Genomic DNA, 13,010 nt, shown 5'->3' with positions numbered 1-13,010 from the left:
GGTTTAACGCTCCCGAAGATTGCCACAGACTTTCTTGGATCAATCGTGTAAAGTTAGCTGGAAATTTTGGAGAAGCAATTATAGAAAGCTCAAACAGTTTGTAAAGTACATTTTATAGATCTGTATCGAGTTTCGTATGGTTTAATATTAAAAAAGTGATCGTCCTTTTAAAAGTGGCCGAATATTACTGCGAGTCTATGATTCACATATGTATTTGCACAGTGATTTAGGAGTGTGATTTGTTCCGAGAAGCGAGATGTTCGGTTTCGTAAGTTTGGCGGAGAAAATATTTCAAAGTAATTTGGCTCACCGTCAATATTGTCGTCCTCGTCATCGTCCTCCTCGTCGTCATCGTCCTCGCTGAAATATTCAACGACGGAAGCAGCGCTTACGTCAGTGCGCATCTGTTTCATAGAAGATGCACGATCGGACATGAGCATCTTGCCACGGTGATGCAAGTGAGCGTGTGCCAGAGGACCGGTAGGGTCCACCACCATTTTTTTGTTTTTGATCAATATTCGGTGTCGCAACTGCGACGGCGATGGTAGCTGCGGGTCGTCGCTGAAATCTGACTCGAACAGGAATTTCGTCACGAGCTTCTCGCCGAAAACCGACTGAAACAAAAAACCAGATACATATTTAGTAACGATGTTGGCTATTAGCAAAAATTAATCTGTATCGCAACCGAAGGATGCAGAGATTCAAAGAATGTAATCGATTTAATCTTGGCAATTTAGGTAAAGGTAGCAGTAGTTGACCATTTTATAGAAAAACATAAAAAATAAGATTTTTATAAGCTGTACACTTTTGATGAAAGTGAACCTCGGATGCCATACCATCTGTTGGTTAAATTTCAAAACAATTACGTGCAAAGTGAAGTATGCATAGTAACAACGGACGTCTGAATTCATTAAGGTTAGTAATATGCAGATTAGTCCGTCAATGAATGCTCTGGCTGTTGAGGGAAATGGAAGGAACACAATTTTTAACTTTGGGACTTTGTTTGGACTAGTTAGGAGGTAAACATACTAAAAGTCCCTACTCTTAGCAGGTGTGCGCGGTGCGGGGTGCACGTAGAAGGTCCCCTTTTTCGGTTTTGCGCTTATATCTCGGAAACTATGGTTCCTAGCGATAAGACCATCCTATACAAAATTAAAACTGACAAAATGTGCCATAAGATTGACTGCATTCAGTTTTTCGCTATCTCGCATAGCTTCCGAGATATCCGTGCTCAAAGTTCTCTAATTGTGAAAAAGAAATTTTTGCCTTATTTGACTAGCTAACTCTTCAGCATAATTAGTGAACTTTGACTACTAACTTTGAACTAACGTATCTCCGACAGAAGTACGTATTAAATATTGGCTGTAACAAAAAAACGTGCTCTGGAACCTAATAAATAGACTGCGAATCTTTATGCAAAATAAAAAATGTTTACATTGATTGCCAGACACAGGAGTCATATAAAAATTTCATTCTTCTTTTAATTATCTTATTAAGGTGAAACTAATACACTGGTGGTCTTAAATCTTTTTAATACCTCCACTGTTTTAAATTTTACGTGCCCATTTTTGTCATAAATGCATCAAATCCGCAGTCTACTTATAAATAAAGTACTATTATACAGATTTTTAAACAACGGAAAAAAATGTTTGACTTTTGAGAAACGATAAACAGAAGAGTGTTAAGAACTTGTCGAAAATTCTTAGGCGATAACGTACTTGAAAGATTTGGGCCATCCTCGCCTGTTGACTTTGGGAGCAATGATTCTCGATGGAGAGAATCACGGGATATGGGGAGCTGACAAAAGCACTTCTGTCAATTGCTTCTACGACCGAGCGAAATGGTATCTTGGTGGTGAAGGTGTGCCCATGGTAAATAACCGGAGACCCATCATCGCCGTCCCAGCAATCGAGCTCCACACACCTACAACCCGTCAGCAGTACCTGCGAAGCGAATTTACTGTCATGAGAGCGCCACCGGAAACTGCCGCCGATGTTTCCGCGTTACAGGAAAACTTCCCGCAGTTCCTACTTTTGCCAGAGCGGGAACCGCTGGAATTACTTCCGACGCATGCTAAAACGCTCTTTTGCATGATAAATAAAAATTCCGCGAACTCTGGATTTGCTGTCCTACATTGGCGCTTTAAACGCTAATAACTTGCGTCGGGGGACGAATTGGAAGACCCAAATACCGTTACGTGACGTATGAATTATTGTCCGTGGAAATACTTCTACTAACTTGAGAATAAAGTTGAACGGAAGATTCTCCTTTGAGCTGATGGCCAGTCAAATAAGTATTATGCGAGCTGGCGATGTAATACTGGGACAATGGCTGTTGCATTTCAATCTCGGACGGTGTCGCGTACTCGTTTGGGAAAGCATAATTGTCCTTGTCCATCATGTACCGTGCAAAGCCCTCGAAAGACAAACACCATTGTGTACGCAGCGCTGGGTCCGGCTCGTGTCGCTGGAATCGGAGCAAATCGTTCTGGTTGATTGTGCTATCCCCTGTGCATGTCGTCCTCGTACGAGTACTCAAATACGATTCTACAATAACTCCCGTTGTAATAGTTACGTTCCGCCTCTGAGACAAATCTTACTACATACACTCCGGGACAAAAAAGATAGCACATCATGTATTTTTCCTCATCTATAAATTGAAGAAATCTATAAAACGCATTTTTTAAATTATTGTTACAGGCCCAGATGAAAAAGTTGACAAAACATCATTTTTTTAAATTTTGTATAATTTCTACCAATTGCAATCGTAATAAATGTTCGTTTACTTATTCTCTAGCGAACTAGCTGGTCTAACATCTTAAAAAAATTCAAGTCCTTTGGACCAATTTCTATAAAGTTATGCGATTTTTAAGGGTGTCCACTTATTATTACCGCTGACTGTATTTAATAAAAACAACATACTAAAGTGTTAAGAATGGGTCGCGGAAAAAGACTAAGTAAAACAGAAATCAAATTTATAAAAGGACGATTGAATAGTGAACGGTATACTGAAATGATAAATGAACAACTAAACAGTTATGCTGTAAGTTATAATGTCGCAATCCTCGCGGCGAAAGCGGTCAAGAAATACTTTTCTTCAAAAATTATTCGATGTTTGGAGTGGCCAGCAGGATCTCCAACCTCAACATTATTGAAAATTGTTTGGGACATCTTGGCAGAGCTGTGTAGCAGAATGGCAGACAATTCCAAAATATTAACGATTTAAAGTAGAGCATTTTGGACGGATGGGAGAATATTATCCAAAACAGTATTAATAAATTGTACAAATATTTACCAAACCGAATGATTAAAGTCGTTAGCTGTAAAAGAGGTCCTATACAAAATATTGAGCATTGATTAATTCTGTTATATTTCAAGTTTTTCGTTAAGTGTGCTATCATTTTGTACCTTCATATTTCGTTAATAATTCTACTTCATTCAATAAAAATATGATAGATAAGTTAATGAAGCTTCGTTTCATTTCATTCATATATGCTAAGAAAGACACATTAAAAATATGTGTATAAAAAAACTTGAATTTCTAATGTTTAATGAACAGAATTAGATTAATTTCAAAGTGTGCTATCTTTTCGTCCCGGAATGTAATTCCAAAGTACCGCGGCGAATATTAGCCTTAGACATTTTCAATTCCCTGTAACGAGTTTGTTACCTTGACGAGTGCTTTGATCTCCTCATCCGTCAGTTTCTCCTGCTGACGCGATTCCAAAAATTTCGTGAACGTTGCCAGTGTGATCACTTGTGATTTCGATGTGTCGACGCCGGAACAATTATTGACGATACTGGCAGCAGCCACTGCATCGAAAACTTGTTTCTTCTGCAGGTTGCTGCTAGTTTTGTACTCGTGACAGTCGATAGAGTTATTCCGCGTGAGCAGACCTGTTGACAAATATCTTTTTCGTTTAATTCAATTATGTTATGGTTCTACAAAACGAAGTACTGTTTAGGAGATACTGTAAACGCACACTCGTGATTAAACTGTGGATGTGGATGTTGTTGTAAATGTGTCTGCGTTAATTTTCAAGCATTAGGACCAAAGATATACAGTAACGGACAAAAGTTTAAGACCGCTCTAAAGAAGACGATAACTTTTTTAATATTGTACTATACGATTTTAACTTTTTTGGGAAGCTAGAGTAATTAGTTTAATAAGGATGTGAAAATAAATTTTTTCAAAAATTTCAATTGATCGGAATTGTTGAAAAAATACTAAAAGGTGATTTTTTAACTTTTTTATGTGGGCCCCCATATTGAAAATTTAAAAAATACGTTTTGTAGATCTGTGTCAATTAAACATATTCTGAAAATTTCGTCAAACTCTACATTTCGTCAAAAAGCTACAAACGTTTAAAGATGGTAAAAATTGCAGATTTTCACGATTTATTGCCGAATAATTTTCAGAATATGTTTAATTGACACAGATCTACAAAACATATTTTTTAAATTTTCAATATGGGATCACATAAAAAAGTTAACCCTGTGCACTCGAAGCAATTTGAATTCCAATATCAAGATATTTGTTTCAATCCAAATCATTTTTGTTCCATGTAATACTTTTTTTACACTGTGCACATCAAATTGAACCAGTTTTCTTATATATATATATATATATATATATATATATAACAGTTGAGCTTTTTACAATTTATAGAATACAGAAAATTTAATAATGTTAAAACTGTTTTGAATAATGGTATGGCAATTTTTAGTGGCGCCTCAGAGTCGCCATTCGAGTACAAAGGGTTAAAAATTCAACTTTTAGTATTTTTTCAACAATTCCGATCAATTGCAATTTTTGAAAAAATTTCTTTTCACATCCTTTAGTAAACTAATTGCTCTAGCTTCCCAAAAAAGTTAAAATCGTATAGTACAATATTAAAAAAGTTATCGTCTTCTTTAGAGCGGTCTTAAACTTTTGTCCGCTACTGCAAATTACTGTACTCTAATAAATAATTTGCGAATATTTCTCCTTCGCGATTTTCATAGGATCGCAGATATCAGGAAGATATGTTATAGGTATGTTCGTGAAGAAAGAATTCGGAAGGAAAAAGAATTCTGGAGAATTCACGGTGGGATTTTAGGTTCGATAGATTTGAAGAATCGTCCAGGCCACAAACACACGAGCATTCCCACCATCTGTGCATCACGTATCTTCCGTATCTTCCGCTGACCTCTGGGGCATGCAAAACGCAGATACGCAGGCTCTGTTCCAGATACCAGATCCGATGTCAAGGACTCGAACCCGTTTGACCAAGTTAAAACGAGAAAAAGGATTGCGAAAGATACGAACATGCGTGAAGATTCGAGATTTCAGGATTTCAGGCTTCCACGGCTCGGATTGGTGTTATTGATTGAGGTTTCGCAACCGTAGGCCGTGGCCGAAACGGATTTTCTCGTCGGCGTTGCAGGCAGCTTTATCAGAGGTCTGAAGACGAATTGATGCTATCAAGCAGGGGATCACTCAGAATTCGATAAGGAAATCCTATGGCTTTATTTGTCAGAGAATTTTATTTACCGAAAAAAAACAAATGGCCTAGTTCCCGGCTATTAAAAACTTAAAGACGAATAAACTTTGATTTATCGTACCTATGTTTTCAACGCTACAAAATACAATTGATCGGATGTTGTTTAAATTCTGATTTCCCCTGTGCGTAATATAGGAATAACCAAATTATTACTTATATGTAGACTGCGGATCTTTATGCAAAATAAAAAATGTTTGCATCGATTGCAAGACACAGGTGACAAATAAAAATTTCTTTCTTCTTTTAATCATCTTATTAACGCGAAAAACTTACACACTGGTAGCCTTAAATCTTTTTATTAGATCCACTGTTTTAAATTGTACGTACCCATTTTTGTCATAAATGCATAAAATCCGCAGTCTACTTATATGTATTTATGAGAAAGATCTATTTTGAAGAGGCTAATGGTCTAACACCGCAATAATCTCGTAAAAGTTAGGGAGCTAATATTTTTGATAGCAGAAACTAGGTCTCTCGCAGGAGCGTCTATCGACCCCGATAGGCCCAGGCCCCCGTGTTTTGCTCAAATCCTAGTCCACCCTCTCTCGATAGCATCACATGTCACAGTGCGTCTTCAGCTCCCCTGATGAGCTGCAACGGTGCGGCAAACGAGAGAAAATTCCTTTCGGACACAGCTTAAAGGCCCGGAAGCCTCGATCGATAATTACGCGCGTAGGGGTTCGATAAAACAGCGTGAAAACCGACCGATTCGTTGGGGCGTTGCATCGCTGGTCTGTCGTAGCACGGGTGGCCGTATATTGAAGTCCCTCAAAGAACCGTCACTCTGGCTGCGACAGGTGATCGCCAGCTGGCCAAATAGGTCGCGCAAATCCTTTCGGGCTCTTAGGCTGAACGAGCGGAACAGTGCGACGAACTCGACGAAGTTCAACTGCGTCTCGTACATTATGGAAGTGCGTGCTTTCACTTGCCAGGGCGTTTCCAGTGCACCCGACATCCCCGATCCGTTCCTGTCTTTGTCCCTGTCGATGCCTAATAGGCTGCACCAATCCAATTCAAACATCGGTCGCATTAGTTTCGAGAGCCTGTGTCCTCTATCGAGTCTACGGGCACCGTTCTGTCCAAAAACCTGACTTTTCAAGCGCACGTTCTGGGCGAGGTGTGCTTCGATTCATTTTTAGATGGCTAAATATACTTAACGAGATTATAGAATTTCATTTCGATCTTAAGGAGATGAGAAACACCTACGTATACGTATGGTAAATACATACAGGGTGTTTCGTCTAAAACAGGACACCTAAATATCTTCTCTATCTCTGAAAAAAGAATCGTTTTTTTATAAATTGTAATTTTCTAATCGGTTTTTCAAGGTCACTCGTGTTTTTTTTACATATATACACACATTTTGTTGTTGTTGTATTTTATAGCAAACATTATTGTGCATTCATCCATGTTTAATAGCACGATCTTGAAATGATCGTCAACTCTAAAATTTGCTAATTATAATGCAGAACATACTTTCAGCGACATTTCAGATTTCAACGGTAACAGAAATTCGACCATGAACTTGAACTTGTAAATAAACACATTGTGTCTGTGATATTCGGGTACTCCCGAATATTTTCGGGCATTCCTGATATATCAAGTTTTATTTTACTTGATAATTTATAACTAGACAGCGGATGTTTATGCAAATGCTTATTTTTATAGAAAGTAGGTAAAGTTATGGGACTTGGACAGAAATTTACGTTGTTAAAAATTAACCAAACTCTACATATATGCATCCACTACTGAAGGACCAAACGAAATTAATGCAAGATATTGAAAAAAATACACATATGCATCAATTACGTCCTGTGATCTTGGAAGGACAATTCCAGTGTACAAATTAATCTTCAGCGAGAAAAGACATCAACTTACCGTTGACAATATGGAAAAAATCATAGTTACGTATTGCAATGCAAATTACAGCAAACAATAAATGAAAATACACTATACATTGTATAATTAAAAACTAAGATATAGTATATATGTACATAGTTTTATTTTAAATTCTCGTGTAAAAAAATTAATTTCTCTACATTTGTTGCCAATAGCTTGGTTCTTTTGATGGTAAGAATATTTCCAGTTGTTGAGAACAGCCTTTCGCTAGCTAGTTGTTTGTGTACTTGGTATAGCAATGTAACGTTCTGCCAGCAACTGATAATATAGGATATCTTTCTGAATTTTCCCTTCCACCATTTTATAATATTCTCAGAGATCCCGAACACATTCACGGGATTCCCGAAAATGTTCGGGTCTCGAGTCCAGTCCCGCACACCTCTAATTTTCAGAGATAGAGGAGATATTTAGGTGTCCTGTTTTAGACGAAACAGCCTGTATATGTATCCAGTAGATTCTATTCGAAATCTTCATCACGAGTCCGACGAGATATTGCAAGTCAAAGGGTTAATACTACATAAATTACCATGTTTACGAGGCATCTGCTGTAAGATACAGAATACTATAGTCTGCTTAACCCAGATCTAGTAACCGCTAGTAATTCATGGTAGCACGAAGATATGGACCAGGTATAGGTGCGGTTAATCTAAAACTAATCTTTTTCGCGATCAAGTTTCATTGATTGCAGTAAACCAAAACGTACAATAAACATCGTTCGATGTCATCGTGGCCGGAATTACTTTTTGTTCGATTAAACGACGTGTCCGTATTAAACAAAGTATTATGAATTAATATGAATATAATAACGTGTACAGAATTCAGAGTTGGGCAGTAATTAATGACATGAGTATTTAATTACATCTTCAATTACATGTGCAAAAGTGGACTATAATTATACAATAAGAAAACAGTTAAATGGTCCAAAACATAAAAATTAGTGAGATGTATAATATTCAGATGTTCTCGGCGCAACGGTTCGATCAGTTTATAGGAAAAAAGCAAAATTTGCACGTTAGTTTGGAACTTTCAACGTTTAGATCTTAATTCAGATCATTTTCAAGAAAGTAGAAAAACTGCGTCTGAAAAATATATTTTCACAATGTAAAAACCAGAAACTTTAAAATATCTGCGCGTGGTATTGAAAAAACCACAATTTTCTTGAAATTGTACAAGTTTAACGAATTTTCTCAAGGTTAAAAAACGTTCGTACCACAATTTCTATAATTATTTCATATTCTGCAAAGTTTCAGACATCATTTAAAAAAAATTTCATCGCTCTATCTCATTTCTGTCGAAAGTTCTTTGATTTTGACACAGATTTCGTCGGTTCGGACCATAGTGCGTCGTCTGTTGGAAAAGACTCCCTTAAGTAATTGCAACTACCAGTTACAATTACTTGTAATTGCATTAAAATTACTTGGGAATTGCAGAAAAATAAAATTACAATTACATGTAATTGTAAGTGGTAATTGCAATTACTATGGCTCAACCAGTAATTGTAATTGCGGACCACAATTACAATTACAGTGATTCGTCAAGTAATTGTAATTTTATTTCTGCAATTGCAAATTAAAGTAATTGTAATTGTGTGTGTAATTGAAATTACATTTTGCCCAACTCTGGTACAGATGCACGCTATCGAAATTAACCCGGCGTTAGTTAGGCGGGGTCTCACAGACCCCAGGGATTTTAGATTGATTGCAACATTGTAACAACGCGTGACAGTTGTTAAGTATTTTTGAATAATAAAAATTTAATTTCGTGGATCTGCGTTTTTACTCTGATAAATTACAAGCCTCAAGCAATACCTAATCTTATATTTGATGAAAAAGGTATTTATCTCTATAATACAATATATTTTTTCCTGGGGTCTGTGAGACCCCACCTTACCACTTACGATACATTTTCCCACCGTACCAACGCCGGGTTAAATAAAGCTGAATAAAGCTAAATAAAGCTGAATAAAGCTACATAAGAACCACCGAAAGCGACGTACAGCTCCGCGGTCTAGTAACAAGATTTCGCAGAACTCTGGAACTATGTATACAGGATTGATGCAACTCGACAATGACTAATTTGGTGAGATAATGGGGTGTGTTTTGGTCTCGATGGTTGGTTATGTGTTTCGGTGGTAGAATTATTCAGATATTTACCTCTGAAAGCCGGAGTAGGGTAATGTAGAAGTTATGATTCGTTGGGCTGGACCAGGCGGGCTACGCGGGAGGATTCGATCTTTGCTAGACCGTGGGGACGCTGGTATAAATCTCGTCAAGCTTTCTCTGCTGCCCGTGATCTGACGAAGAGGGGTAGACGATAAGCCGCCGTCCGAGGACGAGGTCTCATACTGTTTTAGGCTCAAATCCTGTTTCACATAACCGTACGATCTCGTTCGGTATCAATTTTGCAATTGGTACGTAACATTTTAATTTTCTGTCATCTGCGTGCACGACTAACGTGGCGAGGCAACGTGGTAATATAATATTTAGACTGCGGATCTTTATGCATTTATGAAAAAATTGGCTGGGTAAAATATGAAACAATAAAAGATTCGAAAAATTTCGAAACGTTGTAACGTTGTTTTTAATCCAACAAAATCATTAAGGGACGAAATCAATTTTTATTTTACTCCTGCGGCTCACAATTAATGCAGAACATTTTTATTTTGCATAAAGATCCGCAGTCTAGTAATATTACTATCGTAAAATTGGCACGAATTTAACGAATGATAACCTATCGATTTGTACGGTACAGACCTTTGTCAATGCATGAATATTGCCGCTGGATTTCGTTTTCTTCGCCTTAATGTGTCGTTTTCGCAGCGTGCTGCTCGTTGGCGATAGCGTGCCTATTGTTTCAGTCGCAGACCAATCGCGGCCACCGAAAGCTCTTATGGCATCCGCTGTTATGGGTTCCACGCAGCCATCTTCGAAGTATAGCTGAAGGTATTTCTCTTTTAGCCATCGGGATCTACGGTCCGTTAATTGATGTTGCCGTTTCAGGCCTCGTAAGATCCAGCAGAGGCCCATATACCATATTCTGAAACAGAAAACGAGTAGGTTTTAACACATTACCGACCGGTGATTATTGCACCATTTTGAAAAATCTATGGTACACGGCTAAACATTTTTTAATGGAGCCTTCAATAGCAACAGCAATTTTTTTGAGATCTAACAAGTCACCCTCAATAACGTCATCTAATAGTTTCATTTAAGATCGCAATGTAAAAGCACTATGCTTTCTTTTGGTACAGCACAATTATTGAAAATCCTATTAATAGGCTTCCGGTAGGTAAAGTGTTAACAATTAATAACAAAAAAGAAAACAATTTTTAGAAAACGAAAATATAACCATTTTTGATCCGATAAATTGTTAATTTGTTCCGCTCTGGAAATGGAAATTGTCTCGTCGAAATGAAAAGAAAAATCGTTAGAACACGGTCCACTACGGTAAATATTATAGCTAAGAAATAACTGTGTAACTGTGTAACTGTGTAACTGTGTTAAGCAGGCTTGTCATACGTATGTAGATTGTCGCAGAATCAACAAGTGATCCCTTAATTATTCCGTGTCAAGTCTTTCGGAAGCGCATCGTCGCTCGTTAAGAATTCCAAGTAAGCATAGTATATGAAAATTCCTTGGTAGAAGAAAAGATGCCTGGGAATCTTTGCGACAAGCTGCGCGCGTTTCAAAGATCTCCCAATGGGATTGCGACGAAAGAGTTGTCGCAGAAGCGATTCCAGCTAGGCGCATTGTTCTCAAAAGATATTTTTAAAAATATATACCGCTCTGAGATGTACTTCCAGAGGAAGTATTTACCTTGCTGAATATCAATGGATTTAAAGAGCTCTGCCTGTCACGGCGCGGCGATTTCAAACAAACCAACTTCTTTTACCTGCATTTTCTTGCGACTTTATACTTCGAGAAATAGGAATGCCAAGCTCTCGGCCAACTAATCCGGGAAAGAAGGAATATTCTTAGAAATACGTTAACAGACTTCCAATGGGTAAAATATGAATGAGACAGATTCGAAAATTTTGGCCGGTAGTGTACGTTGCAATTTCGAACCGCAACGCCCTCGATGCAGATGTTTTAACCGCGCAGAATACATGCAACGGCCGAGTTAATTGTCGTAATTCTAGCGGAGCATCCATGATTCACATCCCCAATATTTAACTTCCGTTGGACACGTCCAATTATCCTGTCTCTCGATTCGCGTGGTAGGTATTTTTTATACGGATCTCTACGCTGCTCGCGGCCGCTAATGACTTCGTTTACACGGCATTTTTAAATGTGTACAGCTGAGCCGATGTTGCGCGGTATCGATTTTCACGATCGAAAGGGTAGTTTTCCAACTGGTGTTCATCGATGAGAAGTTTTCCTGATGAATGGGTAATTAAGTTCTGTTACTGTTTGCAACCGGAGACCGTCGGCAATTAGATTCGTTCGACATGGATAATAATTTTTGCGAGATTGGTCAACGGGTAATATCATTGAATCGTTGACGGGAACGGACGCAAGAGTCCCCTGTCCGATGGCTCGCGAAACTCGCTTTTCGGCAGCTATTGTTGAATACCGTTAACGGTCTCTGTGTGGTATTCAAATCAATAATAATTGATAGAGGATCCGTGTCCATCAGGCAGTAAACCAAACAGCGGCATGCGGGCACAGAAATTTCTCCAATTGATATCAACAGAGACTGATGAATATTCAGACGCGATTGCTCCTCGTACCGCTAAGTATCTTTAAACTGATCGTGTAGGAATACACTCCTCAAAAGAATTAAGGAATCACTTGTGCGAACCCGAAAAATTGTTCTTACTTTACGTGATCATAACTCCGTGAAAAATTGCTGTATCGATATCGTTACACAATGGTCTGAAAGCCTGAAACCTCTAGTTTCAGATGCTCTGTTTCAAATTGTTGATATGTTGGTTTTTTTTTACAAAGTTATAGCGAGATGAAAACAACATTGACGGTTAACAAAAATTTTGTGCAACTTTGGAACATCACACGGGGAGAAACAAATTTTTTTGATAAATCGCGTCAATATCATTTGGAAGGGCTATCTTTCCTGTGTAAAAGGTGTGGTTGTTGATTATTGTGCGATTTTTTTTATTCGAGTTATTCAACATTGAAGTAAATCTGAGCTTTTCAACTTTAACTGGCTCCAGAAAGCGAAAAAATGAAACTAGAGGTTTCAGGCTTTCTATACTTTCTAACCATTGTTTAACGATATCGATACAGCAATTTTTGACGGAGTTATGATCACGTATAGTGGGAGCAATTTTTCTGGAGGTATATAGAAACGCAACAAAATTTTTGAAAATTTGACAAGATATAATTCTTACTAAATTAATGCAATTACCAAAGTTTGGGTACGATTCACTGTACCGTTTAAGAATTATAGCAATTTAAAGTTTGCACATTTTAACACGTCTTCTTATGGAGAATTCATAAAATTCCACTTCAAACCCTATTGAGAAACCTTGAAAAAACGCAACCAGAAACTCCAGTTTTTTTATATATATAGTAAAAATTATGTAATTAATTATGTTCAAAATTTATTAGGA

The 13,010-nt window shown here is 37.6% G+C and overlaps 1 protein-coding gene across 9 annotated transcripts in view; it reads right to left on the bottom strand.

Moving 5' to 3' along the window:
- The window catches only part of LOC143216904 (1-phosphatidylinositol 4,5-bisphosphate phosphodiesterase epsilon-1), a 149,325-nt gene that overhangs the window by 13,055 nt on the left and 123,260 nt on the right, over positions 1-13,010 (bottom strand). For 8 of the 9 annotated variants that reach the window (XM_076440476.1, XM_076440480.1, XM_076440474.1 and 5 more), the window contains 7 exons: positions 10,195-10,477; positions 9,595-9,803; positions 6,248-6,540; positions 3,670-3,896; positions 2,239-2,466; positions 1,719-1,943; positions 311-614 (listed from right to left, as the gene is read on the bottom strand). In XM_076440476.1, coding sequence (XP_076296591.1) covers positions 311-614; positions 1,719-1,943; positions 2,239-2,466; positions 3,670-3,896; positions 6,248-6,540; positions 9,595-9,803; positions 10,195-10,477 — 1,769 coding nt within the window. The remainder of the gene's footprint in view (positions 1-310; positions 615-1,718; positions 1,944-2,238; positions 2,467-3,669; positions 3,897-6,247; positions 6,541-9,594; positions 9,804-10,194; positions 10,478-13,010) is intronic. The other variant, XM_076440481.1, reaches the window with a different exon arrangement.

The sequence above is a fragment of the Lasioglossum baleicum genome, chromosome 16 (assembly GCF_051020765.1).
Source record: "Lasioglossum baleicum chromosome 16, iyLasBale1, whole genome shotgun sequence".
Classification (NCBI taxonomy): domain Eukaryota; kingdom Metazoa; phylum Arthropoda; class Insecta; order Hymenoptera; family Halictidae; genus Lasioglossum; species Lasioglossum baleicum.
This window is presented reverse-complemented; position numbering and strand designations above follow the sequence as displayed.